Here is a 19,969-nt window from a genome sequence, read left to right as displayed (position 1 = left end):
CCATTTCCCTGGGCTTTGGTTTCATTTTCTAGCATTGGCTGTTGTGACTGTTCTTAGGACCTAATAAGAAGCTGTCTCTAAGGTACATGTTTACATCCTCGACTCAAGCCTGGTAGAAGTGGAGAGAAGTACTAATCTAGTTAGTAAATACTGTTCACGTATCCAGGCAACAGCTTCCCCAACAACACTTACACTTAGGCTACAAGATGGTGGGGAGAGAAGTCAAGACAGGGCATCACTGCTGAGCTCACTTTACCTGGGCCTCCCGTAGTCTGATGATCAGATAGGCTTGGAGGTAGTGTAATTAAGGAAGTCATAGCTGACTCATGTTGTTGTCCCCTACACTGAGAAGTTGTATCTTACATAAGCCTAAGGATTATTATAATTGTGGCTTCTTGGAGAGGGGGTGACAGCAAACTCGAGCTTCCTATTAGAGACGAGCTGTGACAATGTGGTTGGCACAAAGGGCAAGCCCAAGGGTGTGTTTCAAACTCTGAGCAAGAGCATCAAATCCCCAAGCCACAGTGATGACGTCACTAAAGGAACATTTTCAGAGATCTTCCACAAGGGTCAAAGCAGCATATCTAATTTTTTAATTCATACCCACTTCTTCCTGGTCAAGGAAAACATTATGTCCTTTTGTTGATATTTATAAGGTTTTAAAAGTCTCATTTCTCACTGAATGTAAATTTTAGATATTCGGTTCCTTTATCCTTTAATGTAGTAAATTCTCTTCTGTAAAGCCATTTTAAAAATATTTTCAAAGCCATTAAGCATGCACCTTCACTCTACCAATAATATGTTTTCTAAACTGCCAGAGAAGGTGATTTGTGTCTAAGCAAAGGAAAAGATAAATGAAAAGTATAGATGTAAAATCTGAAAATAATATGGCCTGCTGTGCCAGTAATGATATTGAGTTGCACTGTGGTGAGTCAGAGGGTAGAGTATGTGGCATCGTTAACATCCTGCCTCCCAGTTCGTCATCTGCAGACAAACTTGTCTGCATCTTGTCCCATCTATACAAGTACTGTATTGTGTGCACACACTTAAGCCTATAGCCATAAATATAGACACACTGCTATGTATTTCCTAGTTGTCAACACATTATGCTTTGTAATTATAGGAAATTATTGAAGCAACTGGAGGGAAAACAGATACCAAAATACTACTAGCCAACACTTATACAGCATTTATTATGTGCCAGGCCCTTTCTAGGGCATTTATACGGAATATGTCATTTGGACATACACTGACCTGGAAAGGCTCTGTACTGTGGTAGTTTAATTCTAGAGGTTAAGAACATGAGGCCGGGGACTAACAGCTAGACCAGTTGCATATAGCTGGTGAAGCCCAAGGGCTGACTCCAGTGCTGTTCCCATAACCATGACAAAGTCTGCCTCCGTGTAGGCACGTGCCATGTTTGTTCTGTGCCCTCAGGGAATTCATGGTGGTCTCTTTTCTTCTAGACAGTATTCTTGTGATTCAGGTCAGACAGAGAACATCAAAGGCTCCCAAGGAAGCCAGTCCCTTCCTTTGCATTGCCATTCCAAGTCAAACCACTCATGTGTTAGGACCTCCGTGATGGCATCTCCAGACGTTTCTAAATGATGCTTTCCATCCTCAAGACCTGTTTGTAGTAAGGTTGGCCTCTGGTCTTGGGGACTGTCCTTTATCTGCTTCACTCAGACATTTATCACACTGGAAAACCACAGTGTCCATCAGAGAAATGGAACTGGGACAAAGAACAGCTCAGAATAGCAGGGATAATCACGGGCTTAGCTCTGTGGCCTAGATGTAATGACTCTTACTTAGCATTCAGCTTTCTCGTCAGTAAACTTGGTGGGAGAACAGAGACTTGCCTTCCAATTACTGATCATTATTCATGGTATGTTAATGTTACCCCTTGTACCATAGTTAATTGTCTGACTGTCAAGTGAGGCACACCATATCCATGTTGACAGGCTTAAGGAGGGGAGCAACTGTTCAGGATCTTGTTTCAGCCCCAGAGTCTGTCTTCTCTCTTCAAGTGCATCTCCTCGGTACAGAATGTCCAAGCAGAGCAAACCTGTAGAGATTCTATGGAGTGGACAGAGGAAAATGCAAAGAAAGACATCTCCGCCGCTTGACTGCTACAGAGCTTGTTCCTAGCAGACTTAGGGCTAGGTGCTGGCCATCCTGGGCCATCTGAGAACTCTTCATTTTTCCTTGTGAACGCCCTTGAATAACCTTGACTAAAGCTGCAGTGGAGAGTCACAGATGTTAACCAGATGTTCCCCTATACATCACTTCACCTTCCCTGTTTTTACAATTGGGACAATAATGATTCAATAGGGGTGACATCCCAAGAATAACAGCCAAGGCCTCTGTCCTGTATTCTGAGGTCTCCCTGTATGATGCTCACTGTCTCTGTGTCTTGAAGGAAGCAGGGGTCTGCATTGCTATTGGTATTGACTCTTTTTCCTTGTTAGAATGTCTATATCAGTATTGTTGTTTGCCAGTGTGATCACTTACTATGTCTATTTTTATTTTTTCCTAGCTGTCCCAACTAAGTCAGAGTTGGCAGTTGAAATTTTGGAGAAAGGTCAGGTTCGGTTTTGGATGCAAGCTGAGAAGCTGTCTGGCAACGCCAAAGTCAACTACATATTTAACGAGAAGGAAATTTTTGAGGGGCCGGTAGGCTTTCCCCTCCCTATTTTTTTCCAATTAAACGCCTTTAATCCCAGCACTCGGGAGGCAGAGGCAGGCGGATCTCTGTGAGTTCGAGACCAGCCTGGTCTACAGAGCTAGTTCCAGGACGGGCACCAAAGCCACAGAGAAACCCTGTCTCGAAAAACCAAATATATATATATATATATATAATATTTTTATATAAATATATTTATTATATATATAAAATATAAAATTTTATATATAAATATATAAAAATTATATAAATATATATTTATTATATATATTTTTAATTATAATATATAATATATATTAATATATTACTATATATAATAATATATCATATTATATATTATATATAATATTTTATTTATATTTAATTTTTAAAAATAATGTCATCCATTGTACTATATATACATCATTTCTATCCCTCCAACTTCTTCTCCAACTCCTCCCATGATCTCCTATTCCCTTTTAAGTTCATGACCTCTTAATACAACCTGCTGAGTCCACTGAGTGTGGTTTGTATATGTATGTGCTTAGGGTTGACTACCTGGGACTGGATAACCTATCAGGGGGCTCATCTAAGGAAAGACTGTTTCTCCCTCTCTTGGCAGCCGTTGCTTGCCCATAGCTCTCATTTAGGGATGAGGCTTTATGAGATTTACCCCATCTATATTGGCATATCAACTGTGAAGGTCTTGTTTGGGTGGCCATATTGTTGAAATTTCAAAATATTCATAATCAATTCCTGTCTAATTCACACACTCACATAATGTTCCCTTTTCCAGGAATAAGATTTTTAAGCAATTTTCTTAGTTGTGCAGATATTTTAAAATTATGATTCTTTGGGGTTCATTTTAATTTTATCAGGGTTATTGCCTTCAAAGCCAAATGTTTTCCTTTCTGATTTCTCTCTCTTTATCTTTTCACGTCGAAGAAATACAAGATGCACATTGACCGGAACACTGGCATTATTGAAATGTTCATGGAGAAGCTTCAGGATGAGGACGAGGGAACATACACATTCCAGATTCAAGATGGAAAAGCAACTGGCCACTCTACTCTTGTTCTGATTGGAGATGGTAAGAATTCTGAGGGACAGTCAGGGAACACTTGGCTACTTATTTCAGTGTAAATACCTCATGGCTTAAAAGAGATCCCGTGACTGGCATCTGGAAGTGTTTAGTGTATCCTGAGTCAAATTACAAAATCTAGTCAATACTTCCCACAGTATCCCATTACAAAATCCAGTCAAACTTCCTATAGTATCCCATTACAAAATCTAATCAATACTTCCCAGAGTATCCCATTATAATTGCTAGTCAATACTTTCCATGGTATCCCATTACAAAATCTAGTCAGTACTTCCCAGAGTATCCCATTACAAAATCTAGTCAACACTTCCCAGAGTATCCCATTACAAAATCTAGTCAATACTTCCCACAGTATCCCTTTACAAAATCTAGTCCGTACTTCCCAGAGTATCCCATTACAAAATCTACTCAATACTTCCCATAGTATCCCATTACAGTTGCTAGTCAGTACTTCCCACAGTATCCTATTACAAAATCTAATCAATACTTCTCATAGTATCCCATTACAAAATCTAGTCAACACTTCCCAGAGTATCCCATTACAAAATCTAGCCAATACTTCCCAGAGTATCCCATTATAAAATCTAGTCAATACTTCCCAGAGTATCCCATTACAAAATCTAGTCAATACTTCCCAGAGTATCCCATTACAAAATCTAGCCAATACTTCCCAGAGTATCCCATTATAAAATCTAGTCAATACTTCTCATAGTATCCCATTACAAAATCTAGTCAATACTTCCCAGAGTATCCCATTACAAAATCTAGTCAATACTTCTCATAGTATCCCATTACAAAATCTAGTCAATACTTCCCACAGTATCCCATTACAAAATCTAGTCTGTACTTCCCAGAGTATCCCATTATAAAATCTATTCAATACTTCTCAAAGTATCCCATTGCCTTGAAATGAACATTACTTTAAAAAAAAAGCACAAAAATTGTTCCTGGTTTTCAGGCACAATTAAATAGTTTCACATGCAAACAAGTACATATTACTAAATTCTTCAGCCTAGAAAGCTGCAGTACAGACAGAACCATATAGATAGATAGATAGATAGATATAGATAGATAGATATAGATATAGATATGTATATATACAAACCATGACACTATTTTTTAACAATATGTGCTTACTCTAAGTTATTAAACTCTGGAAAGAAAGATGTAAAGGTACTGAATGTGTGCAACCTGTCAATCATATATTGTAACTAGACTGCAGAGGGCAGCTGTGATAAACGCCTGTGAAAGCCAACATGGCTTAAACAGTGGCCCTTCCACAAGCTGCGAAGACTGATAGATGTCTGTATTTGTAACAGCCAGTGTGGCTTCATCATTTCCTGTCTTGGCAGCTCTGTGTGTGTGTGTGTGTGTGTGTGTGTGTGTGTGTGTGTGTAAGGTAGAGAACAGTTAGTAAAGATACCCAATGTCTACTTCTAGCCTACACACACACACACACACACACACTCACACACACACACACACACTCACAGACTCACATATACACAAAGCTATTAAGTTTTCAAAGGCTGTCTCTATAAAAATCAGAACAAGCAGGGCCATCACAATCTCTGCATACCATAGTAATGAAAATAGGCCACTTAGCATGGTGGTTGTTGTGCGTATTCGTGCTGCTCAATTCAATTTCACACTTCCTTGTTTTTCAATTTCTAGTTTATAAGACGCTCCAGAAAGAAGCTGAATTCCAGCGACAAGAATGGATCAGGAAACAAGGTAAAAATAGACATTTTTTTTGTATAAAATATTCCAAGGTTATTTCTATAGCAAAGTTAAGTGAACAGCACTGCTTATGTTAATGCTTGGTAAGATAATAATTTAAAATAATTGTTATTAAATATGTAGATACTAAAATATTTTAAAACTAAACTCACAATCATAAGAAAATCTTACTTCAAACATAAATAGCCTCAAGATTTAAGATGAACTTTGATCTTGCATTTACAGCTAATTAAAAGATTGCTTATGTCATTAAAATTTCCCAGGTCCCCATTTTGCTGAGTATTTGAGCTGGGAAGTGACTGGTGAATGTAACGTACTATTGAAATGCAAGGTAAGGGGGAGCATGGGGACCGTGGGAGATGGTTGAAGGGGAGGGGAGCAGAGAAAATATATAGCTCAATAAAATCAATAAAAAAATAAAAAGAAATGTAAGGTAGGAGATGGATGTATTTTAAATACTCGTCTCAGGAGGAATAAAGATGAGACTGTATGTGTTGTAGGAGCTGTGGGTTGCATTCCACCACCCAGCTCCTGCCACTGGCTAGCTTTACCCCGAATAACAACACACAAATTGTATTCTTTTAAACACTGCTTGACCCATTATATCTAGCCTCTTCTAGGCTAATTCTCACGTATTAATTTAGCCCATTTCTAATAATCTGTGTAGCACCCCTAGGTGCGCTTACAGGGAAGATTCTAGCCTACGTCCATCCTGGGTTGGAGCTTCATTGATCGCATCTGCCGAGGAGAGGGGAGCATGGCCTCTGCTCCAAGTCTGAGCTCACTTCCTCTTCCTCCCAGCATTCTGTTCTGTTTACTCCACCCACCTATGTTTTAACCTATGAGGGCCAAGCAGTTTCTTTATTACTTAACCAATGAAATCAACAGATTGATATATGATACTCCCACATCATGTATGTGGAACAAGGACCCGTTTTTCCTCTTTCGCTATTTAATCCAGAGTGATGAGCAACAGGCGTCATGCTGTTGACTGCTCTGAGTAAACCAGCAGGAAACTGTGATAGGGAATGTGTCACCCGAGCTACAGACTGGCATGAACTCTCAAGCCACAGCTTTAGCGTCCCTTCTCCAAAGTGATTTGCATCATAAGTGCTTGGTGTTTAGGGCTAATTTTGTTTTATTTGGGATTTTGGAATTTTTTTATTTTGTTTGTATAATGAAATATCTGAGAGAACTCAAATCCAAATATAAAATTCATTTATGTTTCACATATATTTAGACATAACCCGAAGGCATTCCGTGCGTTATTTTGAATAATTTTGCAAATGAAGCAGGACTGTGTGGTGTGGAATGCTCCACTTGTGGTTCCATGCTCCACTGCCTGGTTTTATGTGTCAACTTGACACAAGCTAGAGTCATCAGAGAGGAAGAAGCGTCTGTTGAGGCAATGCCTCCATGAGATCCAGTTGTAAGGCATTTTCTCATTTAGTGATCAATGAGGGAAGAGCCCAGCCTATGGTAGGTGGTGTCTTCCCTGGGCTGCTGGTCCTGGGTTCTATGCGAATGCAGGCTAAGCAAGCCATGGGAAGCAAACCAGTAAGTAGCACTCCTCCATGGCCTCTGCATCAGCTCCTGCCTCCAGGACCCTGCCCTGCTTGAGTTCCTGTCCTGACTTCCTTCAGTGAAGAACAGCAATGGAGAAGTATAAGCCAGACAAACCTTTCATCCACGATTTGCTCTCTGGTCATGGTGTTTTGTTGCAGCAATAGAACCCCTAACTAAGACACATGCTAATGATCAGAAAGCTGCAGGTTGTGGAGCCATGGCTTTGGCCTTTAGGTTAGGGTGGCCACCTTCTGTCAATCGCAGAACATCACACGTTACTTTCATTTTATGCTAAATCTGCGTTCTAAGTGGTAGACTATTCCTGGCCCACTCCAACTCCTGTCTTATTCGGTGAGCTTCTCTAATTCAAGAGATTTGCACAGAAACATAGCTGAGTGTGCCCAGCTGTGTCTCCCTGTCTCGCCTCCATGTTCCTTTCAGGTACTGGAGTTGGGAATTGTCAGTGGTCTTAGCCTCTGGGAAGATCAGTGAGGAGGGGATTCAAAACAGCATCCTAAGCTGTCGTACACTTAGCATTTTGTTTTTAGCTGAGAAGATCATTGAGAGTTTAAAGTACTGTTTCTTATGTTCACTTGCTAGATGATCTTTTTCAGGGTGTGTGTGTGTCTGTGTGCGTGTGTGTGTGTGTGTGTTTTGCAGGGCCTTGTACTCCACCTCTGTCTGAGCTACATCCACAACGTAGCTGAAATTCTTTCAGTGTAGGAAAACATGAATACTTTTGTTTATAATGAATATATAATTACTTTTTGGTTGCTGTGATAAAGCATCATGACCAAAGCATCTTATAAAAGACAATGTTCAATTGAGCTCATGGTTCCTGAGGGTTAGAGTGTATGATGGCAGAGCAATGGATGGAGACAGGAACAGCTGAGAGCATGCATGTCAAACAGAGCAAGCAGCAGAGAGAGCACACTGGGAATATAAAGTGGTATATTATTTGTGTGTTTTTTTTTAAGACAGGTTTTCCTGTAGTTTTGGATCCTATTCTGGAACTAGCTTTTGTAGACCAGGCTGGCCTCGAACTCACAGAGATCAGCCTGCCTCTGCCTCCCGAGTGCTGGGATTAAAGGTGTGTGCCACCACCACCTGGCTATTTGTGTTTTAGTAAATAAAGCTTGCCTGAAGATCAGAGGGCAAAGCAGCCACACTAATCAGCCATACAGGCCAGGGAGTGATGGCATGCACCTTTAATCCCAGGACTTGGGAGACAGAGGCAGATGGATCTCTGTGTGTTCTAGGCCACCCTGGGCTACACAAGATGGAATCTGTCTAAAAGACAAACAGAGTATACACAAAGGTGATCCCAGCCTTGGGATCCCACACCTTTAATCCCAGCACCGGGGAGGTGGAAACAGAAGTGATATGGCTGGGTGGAGAGAGAAGATAAAGGGGAAGAGACGGGAACTCAGTGAGTGTGAAGCCTGAGGATTCATGGAGACAGGATCTCATCCTTTTGGTCTGAAGATTTTTTTTTTTTTTCGAGACAGGGTTTCTCTGTAGCCTTGGAGCCTGTCCTGAAACTAGCTCTTGTAGACAAGGCTGGTCTCGAACTCACAGAGATCCGCCTGCCTCTGCCTCCCGAGTGCTGGGATTACAGGCGTGCGCCACCACCGCCCGGCTTTGGTAGAGGTAAAAGGTCTCTCTAGTGACTGGCTACTTTGCTTTTCTGATCTTCAGGTTGAACCCCGTTATCTGTCTCTGGATTTTTATTATTTGTGCTACAGGAATGGCAGGGAGTCTTTTTAAACCTCAATGCCAATCCCCAGTGACATACCTCCACCTATAAGGCCACACCGCCTAATCCTTCCCAAACAATTCTACCAACTGGATACAAAGTATTCAAATATCTGAGCCCATGGGGACCATCCTCACTTAAACCAGCACAAGTAAACATTTCTCCATGTTTGTCTTATCCTCTTACCAGCTGTTCAGTGTGATCTTTGGGGGGGGGCGTTGTTTTGTTTTTCTGATTTTCATGAAGTCTTTACTCTTTTTTACCTCTGGAAATAGAGATCCTCTTGGTAGGTTTAGTCACTGGTGTTCACCTTATTGTAACCCTTTCTCAACTACAATAGCTTGGGACTGTTTTCTTTACAAATCTGTGTGTTCTGACTCTGGTTCAGTGTTTTTTCTAATTTAATACCCCAATGTGTTAAAAACTGCTTACCGTCATAAAATAACATGTATTTCCTTATTTCAAGGAGGGCAATTATGATTCTTCCTACAGGTGGCAAATATTAAAAAGGAGACACACATTGTGTGGTACAAAGATGAACGGGAGATATCGGTGGATGAGAAGCATGACTTTAAGGATGGCATTTGCACCCTGCTCATCACAGAGGTGGGTGGCTACAGACGCAAGAGCAGCCTCAGCAGAAACTACATTCATCAGTTGTTCCATGCCCGAAGGACTCAACACAGCTTCCATCTAACTGCTAGAGGAACGTACTTAGAATCCCAGTGGTGGAGATCCGGAGACAGATGGATCCCGGGGCTTTGTGGCCAGCTGTTCTGGCCGAGTTGGAGAGCTCCAGGTGCTAGTAAGCTCCGGGTGCTGGGTCGGAGCTGGAGATAGGGCTCAGTGGTTAAGAGCACTGGTCGCTCTTCCAGAGGACCTGGATTTGATTTCCAGCTCACAGTCATCTGTAACTCCGATTCCAGGGGATCCAATGACCTCTTCTATTAACTTTCTTGTAATCCTTCCTCAAATAAAATAGTTTGGGACTGATTTCTTTAGAGATCTGGGCCACTGTCCCCAGTCACAACATGCATATGGTGTAGAGACATATGTACAGTCAGAACACTCATACACATAAAATAAACTGTTAAAAACAAACAAACATGGCAGCTGGCTTCTGAAGAGGAATACCCAAGGTTGATCTGTGGCCTCTTCACACATGCTTGTTGTATACACATTCATGCATACCCACATGTTGGCAGAGCTTTCTGTCCCCCCAGGTCCTGCAGTTGTTCAGTCCTAAAGAAATACACAGAGACCTACATTAGTCATAAACAGGTTGGCCTATTAGCTCAGGCTTCTTATTAATTAATTCTTACACCTTAACCCATAATTCTTTTCTGTGTTAGCCACGTGGCTTGGTACCTTTCATCATTCTCACACCTGTGTCCTTTGTGTCTGGGTGACAACTTCAGACTGAGCTTTCCTCTACCCAGAATTCTCCTGTTCTTATTGCCCCGCCTCTACTTCCAGCCTGGCCACTGGCCAATCGGCGTTTTATTAAAAATAATACAAGTGACAGGATAAAAGCCCATTGTCGCACAGTATACACTCATACACACATGAACATACACTCACGCACACACGCATATATGCACACACAGAGACACACAACTGCAGAACCATATGTGAACTGTGATCAACTGTAATGTTCATTCTCTCCTTAGTTTTCCAAGAAAGATGCTGGATTTTATGAAGTTATCCTGAAAGATGACCGAGGAAAAGATAAGAGCAGATTGAAACTTGTGGATGAAGGTGACTACCAGCTGCTAGGGTCTGTCTTATGGGCTCCACAGCTTCCGGAATTACGACTGGAGCTGGGCTGGCCACAGAAGTCATGCTGATTTGTGTCCAGTGATTTTGGTTTAATTGAAATTCCAGCAGAGCGACCTACTGTTCTTTTTCAAAAATATTTTCCCTTTTAGACTTCCTAGAAATCAAAAGTATACTTTTGATCCTTAGATAAATTTATAGCCCATAGAACTCTAGAAGGCTGTTTCCAATTTAAATCATCATTTTTCTCACAGCTGAACAAAAATGTTCTCTGATCTAAACCTTCTGTGAGAAACATCCTAAAAAATGGTTCATTGTTAAGGGTGCTAAGAAAGATTTGTGTAGGAAATGTGAAGCCTTGCAATTAGCAAAGCAGCAGCTTCCAGTCTTCAGAGACTAAGGGCAAACATATCATGATAATTAGAAGCTACCTACAACCCCACCCCAAACCTCCAGTTCTCTTCCTCAGTACGCCAGGATTGAAGTCAAGCCGCAGAAGCCTTAGCGTTCACCATCCAGCTCTCAGAAGAGGTGGGGGCCACCGTATTATTGGGCAGAGGGCGTCCAAGCAGCCTAGACAGTAAATTCATTAGGAGTTGATGTCACAGATAACAAACTCCTGTAATTCAAACTAAGGCGTCCCCAGACTTGAGAAGAGTCTTCCAAAGCCAACAGACTTCCTGGAAATCTCAGTGTGGCCTTTTCTAGAATGTTCCTATAACATTAGTTACAAACAGTTCAAGGAAAACAAGTCAAAACAAGCAGAAATATTTTTAAAACCCTTATGAAAATTACGTTATTTCACCAAAACCCACTAATTATCAGTAGGTCAACAAATTCACCTCCCGTCAAATGGCTTTCGCCAGACAGGGAGTTTCCGAGAGCTACAGCTTGAAATTAGACCTTATATAGAATATGGTCATGCTAAAGTTTTGCCTGTGACCCTCTGTCTGCAGCCTTCCAGGAACTGATGACGGAAGTATGCAGGAAGATAGGTAAGTTCCCATTTCCTTCCCATAACAAATACTTCGGTACACTCCTCTCAGGGTGAGCTTACCGCGCTTGAACTGTGCTGTTTTCTTCCTCAGCTTTGTCTGCTACAGACCTGAAAATTCAGAGCACAGCAGAGGGCATCCGGCTGTATTCCTTTGTCACTTACTACCTGGACGATTTGAAAGTTAACTGGTCCCACAAGTAAGTAAATGAAAACTGACTTGCTAGGTAGATGTTTTCCCCCACTGTCCAGGGGAGGAACGAAAACAAAAATCCCACCCCTTTCAGGTAAGAGGGTTCATAGTGAGGAGCACAGGACAGAACCCCTCCCTTACTTCAGGTTAGGTCTTTCCCTCAACCCATGCATAGTGAGGTACAGTAATGGCTACAGTATGTCCTTCTTGTGATAGAATACCGTCATTCATAGACACCTCTGTAATGTAGCCGCCACCTGAGACAGCTATGTATAAGCTACCTCTGGTCTGCCAGCCACCCAGAGCTCTGCTTGCAGCCTCCTCTATATCTGTACACCTAACCCATGTGATCTGAAACAAAACCGAAGCAGTGTGCACTAGGAGATTCCCAAGTTTCCTATAATCTGTGTTCGTAGCCATTTCCCATAGAAGTCTCTTCCTGAGAGGAGCCCCGGCTTATCATTGTTGGTTACAGCAGCTGGCAGAACTAGGCGTTAGCATCTGGCACCTTGTTTGCCCACCCTCAGAAGGCTCTGGGGACAAATGTTTGAACTGGATTGAGTCTGACATTTGTCTTAATCCTAGGCTGCCTTTGTGGAATTATAGAGGAAATACATTCAAATTCACCCGGAATTACATGGGTTTCTGAACCAAAACAGACGTCTCAATCTAATTCTGACAGTATACTCAACCTCTGGGCACCCTTGAGACGTATTTGGCAGAAACAGAAAAGAGGCACCATATAGACAATCTTTAGGGATGCAGCCTCCTCCAGATCAATTTTGGTTTAGACATTCATTCCAAACTGTTAACAAAAGTCCTGTAGCATCCCTTGAGGATACAGATAACAATATCTGTTTGTGTTATAGCTTCACTGGGCACTAGCAGTCTGCTGGGCATTGTTCCAAGTCAGTAGACAGGTGGCTTCTTTCATGGCTCCGGCTCTGTGCGATAGGTATTTTCACCTCGGGGGAGAGGAAGCTCAAGCTGGGGGAGGTGACTCGAGTGTGCACACAGATAATTGAGCTGAGGGCTATGCCCGGTCAGTCTGACTCTAGAGATAAGCTAGGTCATTGTAACACACACACACATACACACACACACATGCGCACACACGCATGCATGCATGCACACACACCTCCAAATTGCATGGAAAGTTTAGGATGAGAGGAGGAGACATATATCACTTAAGTATTATTTTTAAAAAGAGCCTAAGGCTAGTGGTATAGCTCAGTGATAAAGCACTTGCCTAGCGTGCATCAGGCCCTGAGTTCAACCCCCAGCACCACAAAGAAGAAAGTAGGAAAAAAGAAAAAAGTACAGGCAACCAGAGCTGGTACTTGACTGTGCTCTTAGGCATTTTCTGAATTCTAAAAGTAAGAAGAGGCAAAATGCCAGTGTGGAAGGCTTGGGTTTGGGGCCCTTTGTTCTCTTTTTTCAGGAAATGTTGCGGGGAAGTAAGTATTAAAATTTAAAATAGACCCAAATCCTAGGAAATTCCTCTGTGACATCTAGGACATTATAATATATCAGTCTGAAGAATGAGGGGAGTAAAATTAGCTGGATCATCAATCAAAACAGTGTGTCTTAGAGCTGTGAGATTGGGTAAAGGCGCCTGAACCTGAGTTCCACCCCAGGACCTAGGTGGAGGGAAAGAACACACACACACACACACACACACATGGTAATAATCAGATAAACACAGTATCTTTAAGTTGTGTCCTTTGTAAAGGAATCATTTATTCAAGGGCTGGAGAGAGTGCTCAGTATGAAGAGTACATACTTACCTTCCAGAGGACCCAAGCTGAATTCCCAGCAACATGTCAAGTAGTTCACAACCACCTCTAACTCCAGCTGCAGATCTGACACCTCTGGCCTCTGTGCGCACCTACCCTCATGTGGATATAGTCTCCCAACACATATGCACATAATTAAAAATACATCTTTTTAAAAATTTTTTTTAAATGGGAACATTAAAAAATATTTTAAGGAACTTGCTGTTAGAGTAGCAAGGCAGCCGTTTTGGTTTCGTCTACATGAACTTCCCTGATACTGATTTGTCCATACACGGCTCAGGGGTTGAGAACTATAATTTTGTTTTCTGTAAGTCTGAGGCAAACTGAAAAAACACACCTTAAAGAGGGTGAGAGCCCTGACTGTGTGTTTATCTTCCTTAGCAAGTCATTTAATTCTATGAATATCAGTTTCTCAAATAAAATAGGAACAATAGAATCCATTCTGTCTGAAGTTCTTAACATATAGAAAGCACCATTGTGCGAGCCAGCCAGAAACCAAATAACCCATGCAAAGCAGAGGACTTTCTTCCTGTCTGATTCAAAGAAACGCTGTCATTCAGGCCCAAACCTTCAGGGTACAAATGTGTTTCTCTACTCTAGTCCTATGGCATTTGAATTGCTAATATATTTTCAGATATTTTAATAAATGCCCTCATACATAGCCTGTAGTTTTGAAAGAAAAATACTAAATCTTTATGAAAGCCAAAATTTTTTACTGAAAAAAAATTTTAAGTTCGTCTTGAAATTCTATGTAAGGTATAAACTTTGTACATGCATTTTGGGAAAATACATTTATAGATATTAGAAAATAGAGTTATAATATGATATCATCAATTGTTTTGTTAGCCCATTTATGCAAATTTAAAAAACTTTCTTCTAGTATTTTCTCCACATATAATTATAACCATATGTGCATATATATGATAATTTTATATACTGATTTTTAAAAATGTATTACATTTATTTTGTGTGTGTACATGTGCACACGCCACAGCACATGTGGAGGTCAGAGGACAGTGTTTAGGAGTCAGTTCTTTCCTTACCTTTGAGCTTCAGGGGTTCACTCCAGTTGCCAGACTTGGCAACAAGCCCCTTCGCCCCTCCACCATTCACTGGCCCTGTACTGCCCATTCTCACATAATCTCCAAGAAGTGCCTTTTGACAGTTTGAGAACGCCGCCCTGCCATGTGCTTGTTTTGTCTAGAGCTGTAGTGTTTCTTCAGTCAGATGACAATGGCAAGGGTCCTTCCGCTCTGCTCTCACACAGGACCAGAGCCCATGCCTCACTGCTCTGACAGCCACTCGGCTGCGAAGTCACTTTTGACTCCACAACCAAGTGTACGTGTATGTGCTTAAGTAGCTTTGGAGCAATATTGATACAGATGTCATGCACAGATAGTCCCCACCATTGTTTTTACCTATCCAGTTTGGCAACAGAGCATATGTATTAAATATGCAGCAAAATAGTATGTAGTTTGCCTTTTACCTTTAAATATCCCCTTAACCCTAGAAATAAACCCAAGCAAAACCAAAGATAATTATTGCCACTGAGAAGTATCGGTCTTGAAATCTGCACTGGGATCCAGGCTACAGCGGTGAGTTAAGTAGATGTTCAGACTGTCATTCCAGGGTCCTTAGAATCCAAGTCCCTGGCTTCAGTGCCCATAATTACCCTGAAGCAGGACGGCATATGCAGGTCTCATGTTTTCTGAAAGCCTATAAAGGTTTACGGCATATCACTTTGTAAGACACCGAGGAAAGAGTAATGACACTTTCCTTCGTCTTAACAGTGGGACTGGCATTAAGTACACAGACAGAGTTAAGACTGGGGTCACTGGGGAGCAGATCTGGCTGCAGATCAATGAGCCCACTCCAAATGACAAAGGGAAATACGTGATGGAACTCTTTGACGGCAAGACTGGACACCAGAAGACAGTGGATCTTTCTGGACAAGGTAATGCGCTCCTTAGCATTCACTATAGAATGAACCAGAGTGAAATGAGGTCATTACACTGGTGTTGTCAAAGAAGTTGGGTGGGAGACACTTGGGTTGAGTGGACCTGTTCTGGATTGGATTCTCTGAGTCCCAATCTTTTTGGAGGCCTAATTTGTCTTTAAGTTCAGTTTGATTATATGTCACTATATGAGTGACGCCATTCTGGTTAGATCTGGTTGGCTAAAGTCTAGTGCAGGAACTAGGCTAAAATAATGGTCTCCGATGCTTTTTATTAATAATGATTTTGGCAAGACTGTCTTAACTATCAAGAATTTAGTCAAGCAACCATGAAAAGCAAGCTAGGACAGTAACCATGGAAAGAAAGCACCACTCTCACAGCCAGTGAGAGGTGCCTTGGTGAGGAAAGCAGTTGTGCATGGGGACTGACGTCATCCAGTCCCAGACAGCAGCTGATGCGACTAGAAAGCCCGGATGCAGGGCACCGCTGACCTGTCAGCTCCAAAGGGTGCGTGGTGCAAGACCAAGGGCAGAGGGAGAGTCGACTCCGAGAGTAACAATACAGAAGCTTCCCTGTCCATAGAGCAGTGAGTGAGGAGAGTCCAGGGAAAATGCTGGGCAGAGCAGAGGAAGCTGGGGTCTAAGTCTGAAGGGTCCCAGATGTCGTGGCTGTCTGTTGAGAGATTAGGGGTTTCTGTGGATAATGGGGAAGAAAAGAAAGAATCAGGAGAAGCAACAAGAAAAGATCAAAGGTGGTGCACAGCTCCTGAATAAAACTTTCAAAGTTAAGAAAACAGCTAAAATCGCCATGTTGTTTCTCCCCATCCCCTGGCTATATTCTGCCCCCCCATGTTTTCCTAAAAAGTCTAGATGAAAGTCAGCAAAGGAGGCTGGGTCGAATTTCCTGAGCTCCTCAGTGCACTAAGATGCAGTCTTAGTGTTCATAACTCTTCATGCTTTCCAGCCTCAGGATAAATTCACAATGTATGTAGAGAGCCACTCCCCAAGCATGCACTGGGGTGTGTGTGTGTGTGTGTGTGTGTGTGTGCGTGTGTGTGTGTGTTTACAGGCCTACACTCGTGGTGCTATCTGAATCCCCTATTCTCACGCCACCCCCACCCATCATGCCTACAAAGACACACTGAGAATTTGCAGTCATGGAGAAACTGCAGCAAAGAGGCAAAGGCTCTCCTGACCCACGCTGTGCTCTGGGTTTCCCCCACCGTCCATCTGGCTGTGGGAAACACAACAGAAAGGGGGAAGCAGAAATGGGGTGGAGAGGTTTAAAACATTCCAAAAATTATTTTTAACAACCACAGCTTATGCAACTACCTCACTTTTAACGCCCTCGAAGGCCAAGGCTAGACCCTCTCACCAGTGTCGCCACAGCCACCAAACACAAGTTAGCTTGACCACACTCTTTCTTTTTTTTCTGAGTTCGATATGGGGACCAGGAAGGGTTTTATGCTATCACCCTGGTTCAAACTGAATCTCCGTCATTTTTCAGATGAGAAAAAATAAGGCCCAGCAGCTTGAAGCCTGGTTTTATCTATATTTATACGTATAAAGTATGTACAAATGGAGATGTGTCGATTGGTATTGTCTAAATATTTGCTAGGCTGCAAATACGGCTCTTGGCTGAGGAATTGGCACCACGGGTGTAAGCACTCGCTATGGAAGTCTGATGGCTCGCGTTCAGTCCCCAGAACCCACAGGCAAAGCTGATGTCACAGTACACAAGTGTGAGCTCAGTATGTCTGCCCTGAGATGGGGGTGGGAGTGGAGACAGGAGACTCGTCGTAAGCTGAGCAGCAGTGGAAGAAGAGGAACTCAACCTTACTCGACAGCTGTGGGAACTCACTCCTGACAGTTGTGTTCTGACCCCTCCACACAAGCTGACACATACCCCAACACTCATGTAAATAAATCATATCTGTGTGTGCGCTTGTGTGCATATGTGTGTGCGTGTGTGTGTGTGCGTGTGTGTTTCTTGAGCCCCAAAGGCAATGAAAGATGAAACAGTAGAATTTTAAAGCAGAGCTACATTTTCTCATGGTCTACCATCAAGTGTCTCACCCTGACATCACGGGGTAGGATTATTTTTAGAACACTGCAATTCTCATCTTCTTCTCTCACCTGTCTCCACCTTTGCCTCAGTGAGAAGAGGGACAGAAAAGGGGGAGAATATGAACAAAACATAATGATACATATTATGAAATGTCATAATGAAGCCTATTATTTTGTATGCTAACAAAAATGTATTTAAAAAATCAAAAAGAAGAAAGTACAATCTCAGGACTCTGTTCTGTAATGGACAGCACAGTGGACTTCAGACTGGTCTTAACATCAATGCGACGACCATTACTTAGTGTGCTCTCCTTCCTAAATGGACAAGAAAGACCTAACATGAAGATGTTTGAACTGTCTAGCCCAGGTGCTTACCAGGGGTAATTTAATAAGAAAAAGTCCCTTTCTTCTCTCCTCTGGATTCTTAGACAGCACTTTTATTTGAAAGACTTTTATCCCCATTTTTTTCTTGGGGAGACTGATGGTTTTTGTTTTTGTTTTTTGCTTAAGGTTGAAGGGTTGCTGAGATGAAAGCTTCTAACATCTCCTACCTCATATTTTCTACATAAAAAGTGCTTGTCTTGTTGAGAGCGCTACACGGATATAGGAAGCCATAGGCAGTCTCCCGAGAACCTGGGCAGTGACCGAACCTTGGAACTTGTAATCGGCCCTGTGTGTTGTCAATTCTGACTAAGAAATTTTTAACTTACTTTTTTTCTTTTGCAGCATTTGACGAAGCTGTTGCTGAATTCCAGAGGTTAAAGTAAGTTCCCCTTCCTGGCAAGTGCCGCTTCTGTTCAGTTACATTCCTGGAACCCTGTGTACCTCTTGCCTATCTGAGTATCAGAAACAGGGTTTTGTTTGAGCAAGCACAGGAAAAGCCCCACTTGACACGGCTAGCTGAGCTGCCAAATACCTCTCAGGCGGATCGTGGCCTGGCTCTCCTCCCCCGTTTGTGTATTAAATGCAGTTCAAGCTTGTTGCAGCTCTTCATGTTACTCAGAGCTGTAACTGAGAGAGCAGCTGTCTAAGTCTGCATTCAGTGTGTGTGTACGTGCGAGAGAGAGAGAGACAGAAAAGGACAGAGAGAGAGAGGGAAAGAGAGAGAGGGGGGAGAGGGAGAGGGAAAGAGAGAGAAAAAAAACAGGGCAGGGGGAGAGAAACTACTTGGAATGACACTAATACAAATCTTCGTTGTCTGTCTGTCTGTCTGTCTTGTCTCTCTCAACCACAGACAAGCTGCCATTGCCGAAAAAAGTAAGTAGCTACCTTCACACTTAGCACAGAGGCAGATTCAGAGTCGAACTTCATTTTCCCAGCACATCTACAGATGACAGTGGATATTTTTTCTTGCCGGGCTTGGTGTCACAAGCCTTTAATCCCAGCACTCGGGAGGCAGAGGCAGGTGGATCTCTGTGAGTTTGAGGCCAGCCTGGTCTACAAAAGCTAGTTCCAGGACAGGCAGGGCTACATAGTGAGACACTATCTCAAGAAAAGAAAATAGATTTTCCCTCTTCTTTCTTTCTTTTATGAATTGTAGATGGTCCACATTTGTTTTCCTTTAGTCTCATGTCTGTAGGAAGGTCTCAACTATGGCATCTGACTCTTGTCTCTGAAGCCACCCTAAGAAATCTCTTGGTCATAACCATATGGTAGGTATTAGGCACTAATAGGTACAGTGCATCAGAAGAAAATTAAACCCAGTGAAGAAGAAAAGAGTCTGGAACACTGCCATTTTGGAGTGAATTCATAGAAACAAGACTAAAGAGTCACAATTTGAATGAAAGTGGTGCTCATCACAGGGAGACCAGAAAGAGGCCACGCCTGACTCAGAACCTGCACATTAGAGTTGTTCTCCTGCCTTGAGCTTAGCAAGGTGCCCCACGCTGGTGCTTCCGGTACAGCTATGGGCGCCATGTGTGCAGTAAGTGAGTAAAGAAAGCCAGAGTCGTTGGGTCATTTTCTTAATTTGCATGTTGAAAAAAGTATTGAAATAACCATCAGGACAGGAAAAACTAAACAGGATTTGTGTCCTGAAGTGGTTTTGAGGGCATGATCATTGGCCCTCTTCATTGCAGTGATTAACCAGAAATTCCTGTGCTTGCAGATCGGGCCCGGGTGTTGGGCGGTCTCCCTGATGTTGTTACCATCCAGGAAGGCAAGGTGAGCATGGGGTACGATTGTCTGTGCCTCCACACAGGGAACGGTCCCACACCCCACACCAGGGTCCTTCCTTCTGTATCCTACCATCTGTCTTATTTCTTGCATTCGCCCTTCACCATAGCCAGATGCAGGGTTAAAAGTTCAGCATTCCAGTCATAATGCCTTGTCAGCCCGGCATCAGGATGAAAGTTTGTCTTGTG

At 42.5% G+C, this 19,969-nt stretch overlaps 1 protein-coding gene across 2 annotated transcripts in view; it reads left to right on the top strand.

Moving 5' to 3' along the window:
• Nucleotides 1–19,969, top strand: part of LOC121459113 (myomesin-1) — a 126,783-nt gene that overhangs the window by 102,591 nt on the left and 4,223 nt on the right. For both annotated transcript variants that reach the window (XM_041668634.1, XM_041668633.1), the window contains 12 exons: nucleotides 2,537–2,673; nucleotides 3,608–3,752; nucleotides 5,439–5,498; nucleotides 5,768–5,835; nucleotides 9,319–9,432; nucleotides 10,497–10,584; nucleotides 11,559–11,597; nucleotides 11,691–11,796; nucleotides 15,376–15,539; nucleotides 18,333–18,369; nucleotides 18,841–18,863; nucleotides 19,714–19,769. In XM_041668634.1, coding sequence (XP_041524568.1) covers nucleotides 2,537–2,673; nucleotides 3,608–3,752; nucleotides 5,439–5,498; nucleotides 5,768–5,835; nucleotides 9,319–9,432; nucleotides 10,497–10,584; nucleotides 11,559–11,597; nucleotides 11,691–11,796; nucleotides 15,376–15,539; nucleotides 18,333–18,369; nucleotides 18,841–18,863; nucleotides 19,714–19,769 — 1,037 coding nt within the window. The remainder of the gene's footprint in view (nucleotides 1–2,536; nucleotides 2,674–3,607; nucleotides 3,753–5,438; nucleotides 5,499–5,767; nucleotides 5,836–9,318; nucleotides 9,433–10,496; nucleotides 10,585–11,558; nucleotides 11,598–11,690; nucleotides 11,797–15,375; nucleotides 15,540–18,332; nucleotides 18,370–18,840; nucleotides 18,864–19,713; nucleotides 19,770–19,969) is intronic.

Source organism: Microtus oregoni, unplaced genomic scaffold (assembly GCF_018167655.1).
Source record: "Microtus oregoni isolate MIOR12 unplaced genomic scaffold, Mior012 000018F_ref0000195, whole genome shotgun sequence".
Taxonomy (NCBI): Eukaryota; Metazoa; Chordata; class Mammalia; order Rodentia; family Cricetidae; genus Microtus; species Microtus oregoni.
The sequence above is the reverse complement of the archived record's forward strand: the minus strand, read 5'-3'. Positions and strand labels throughout refer to the sequence as shown.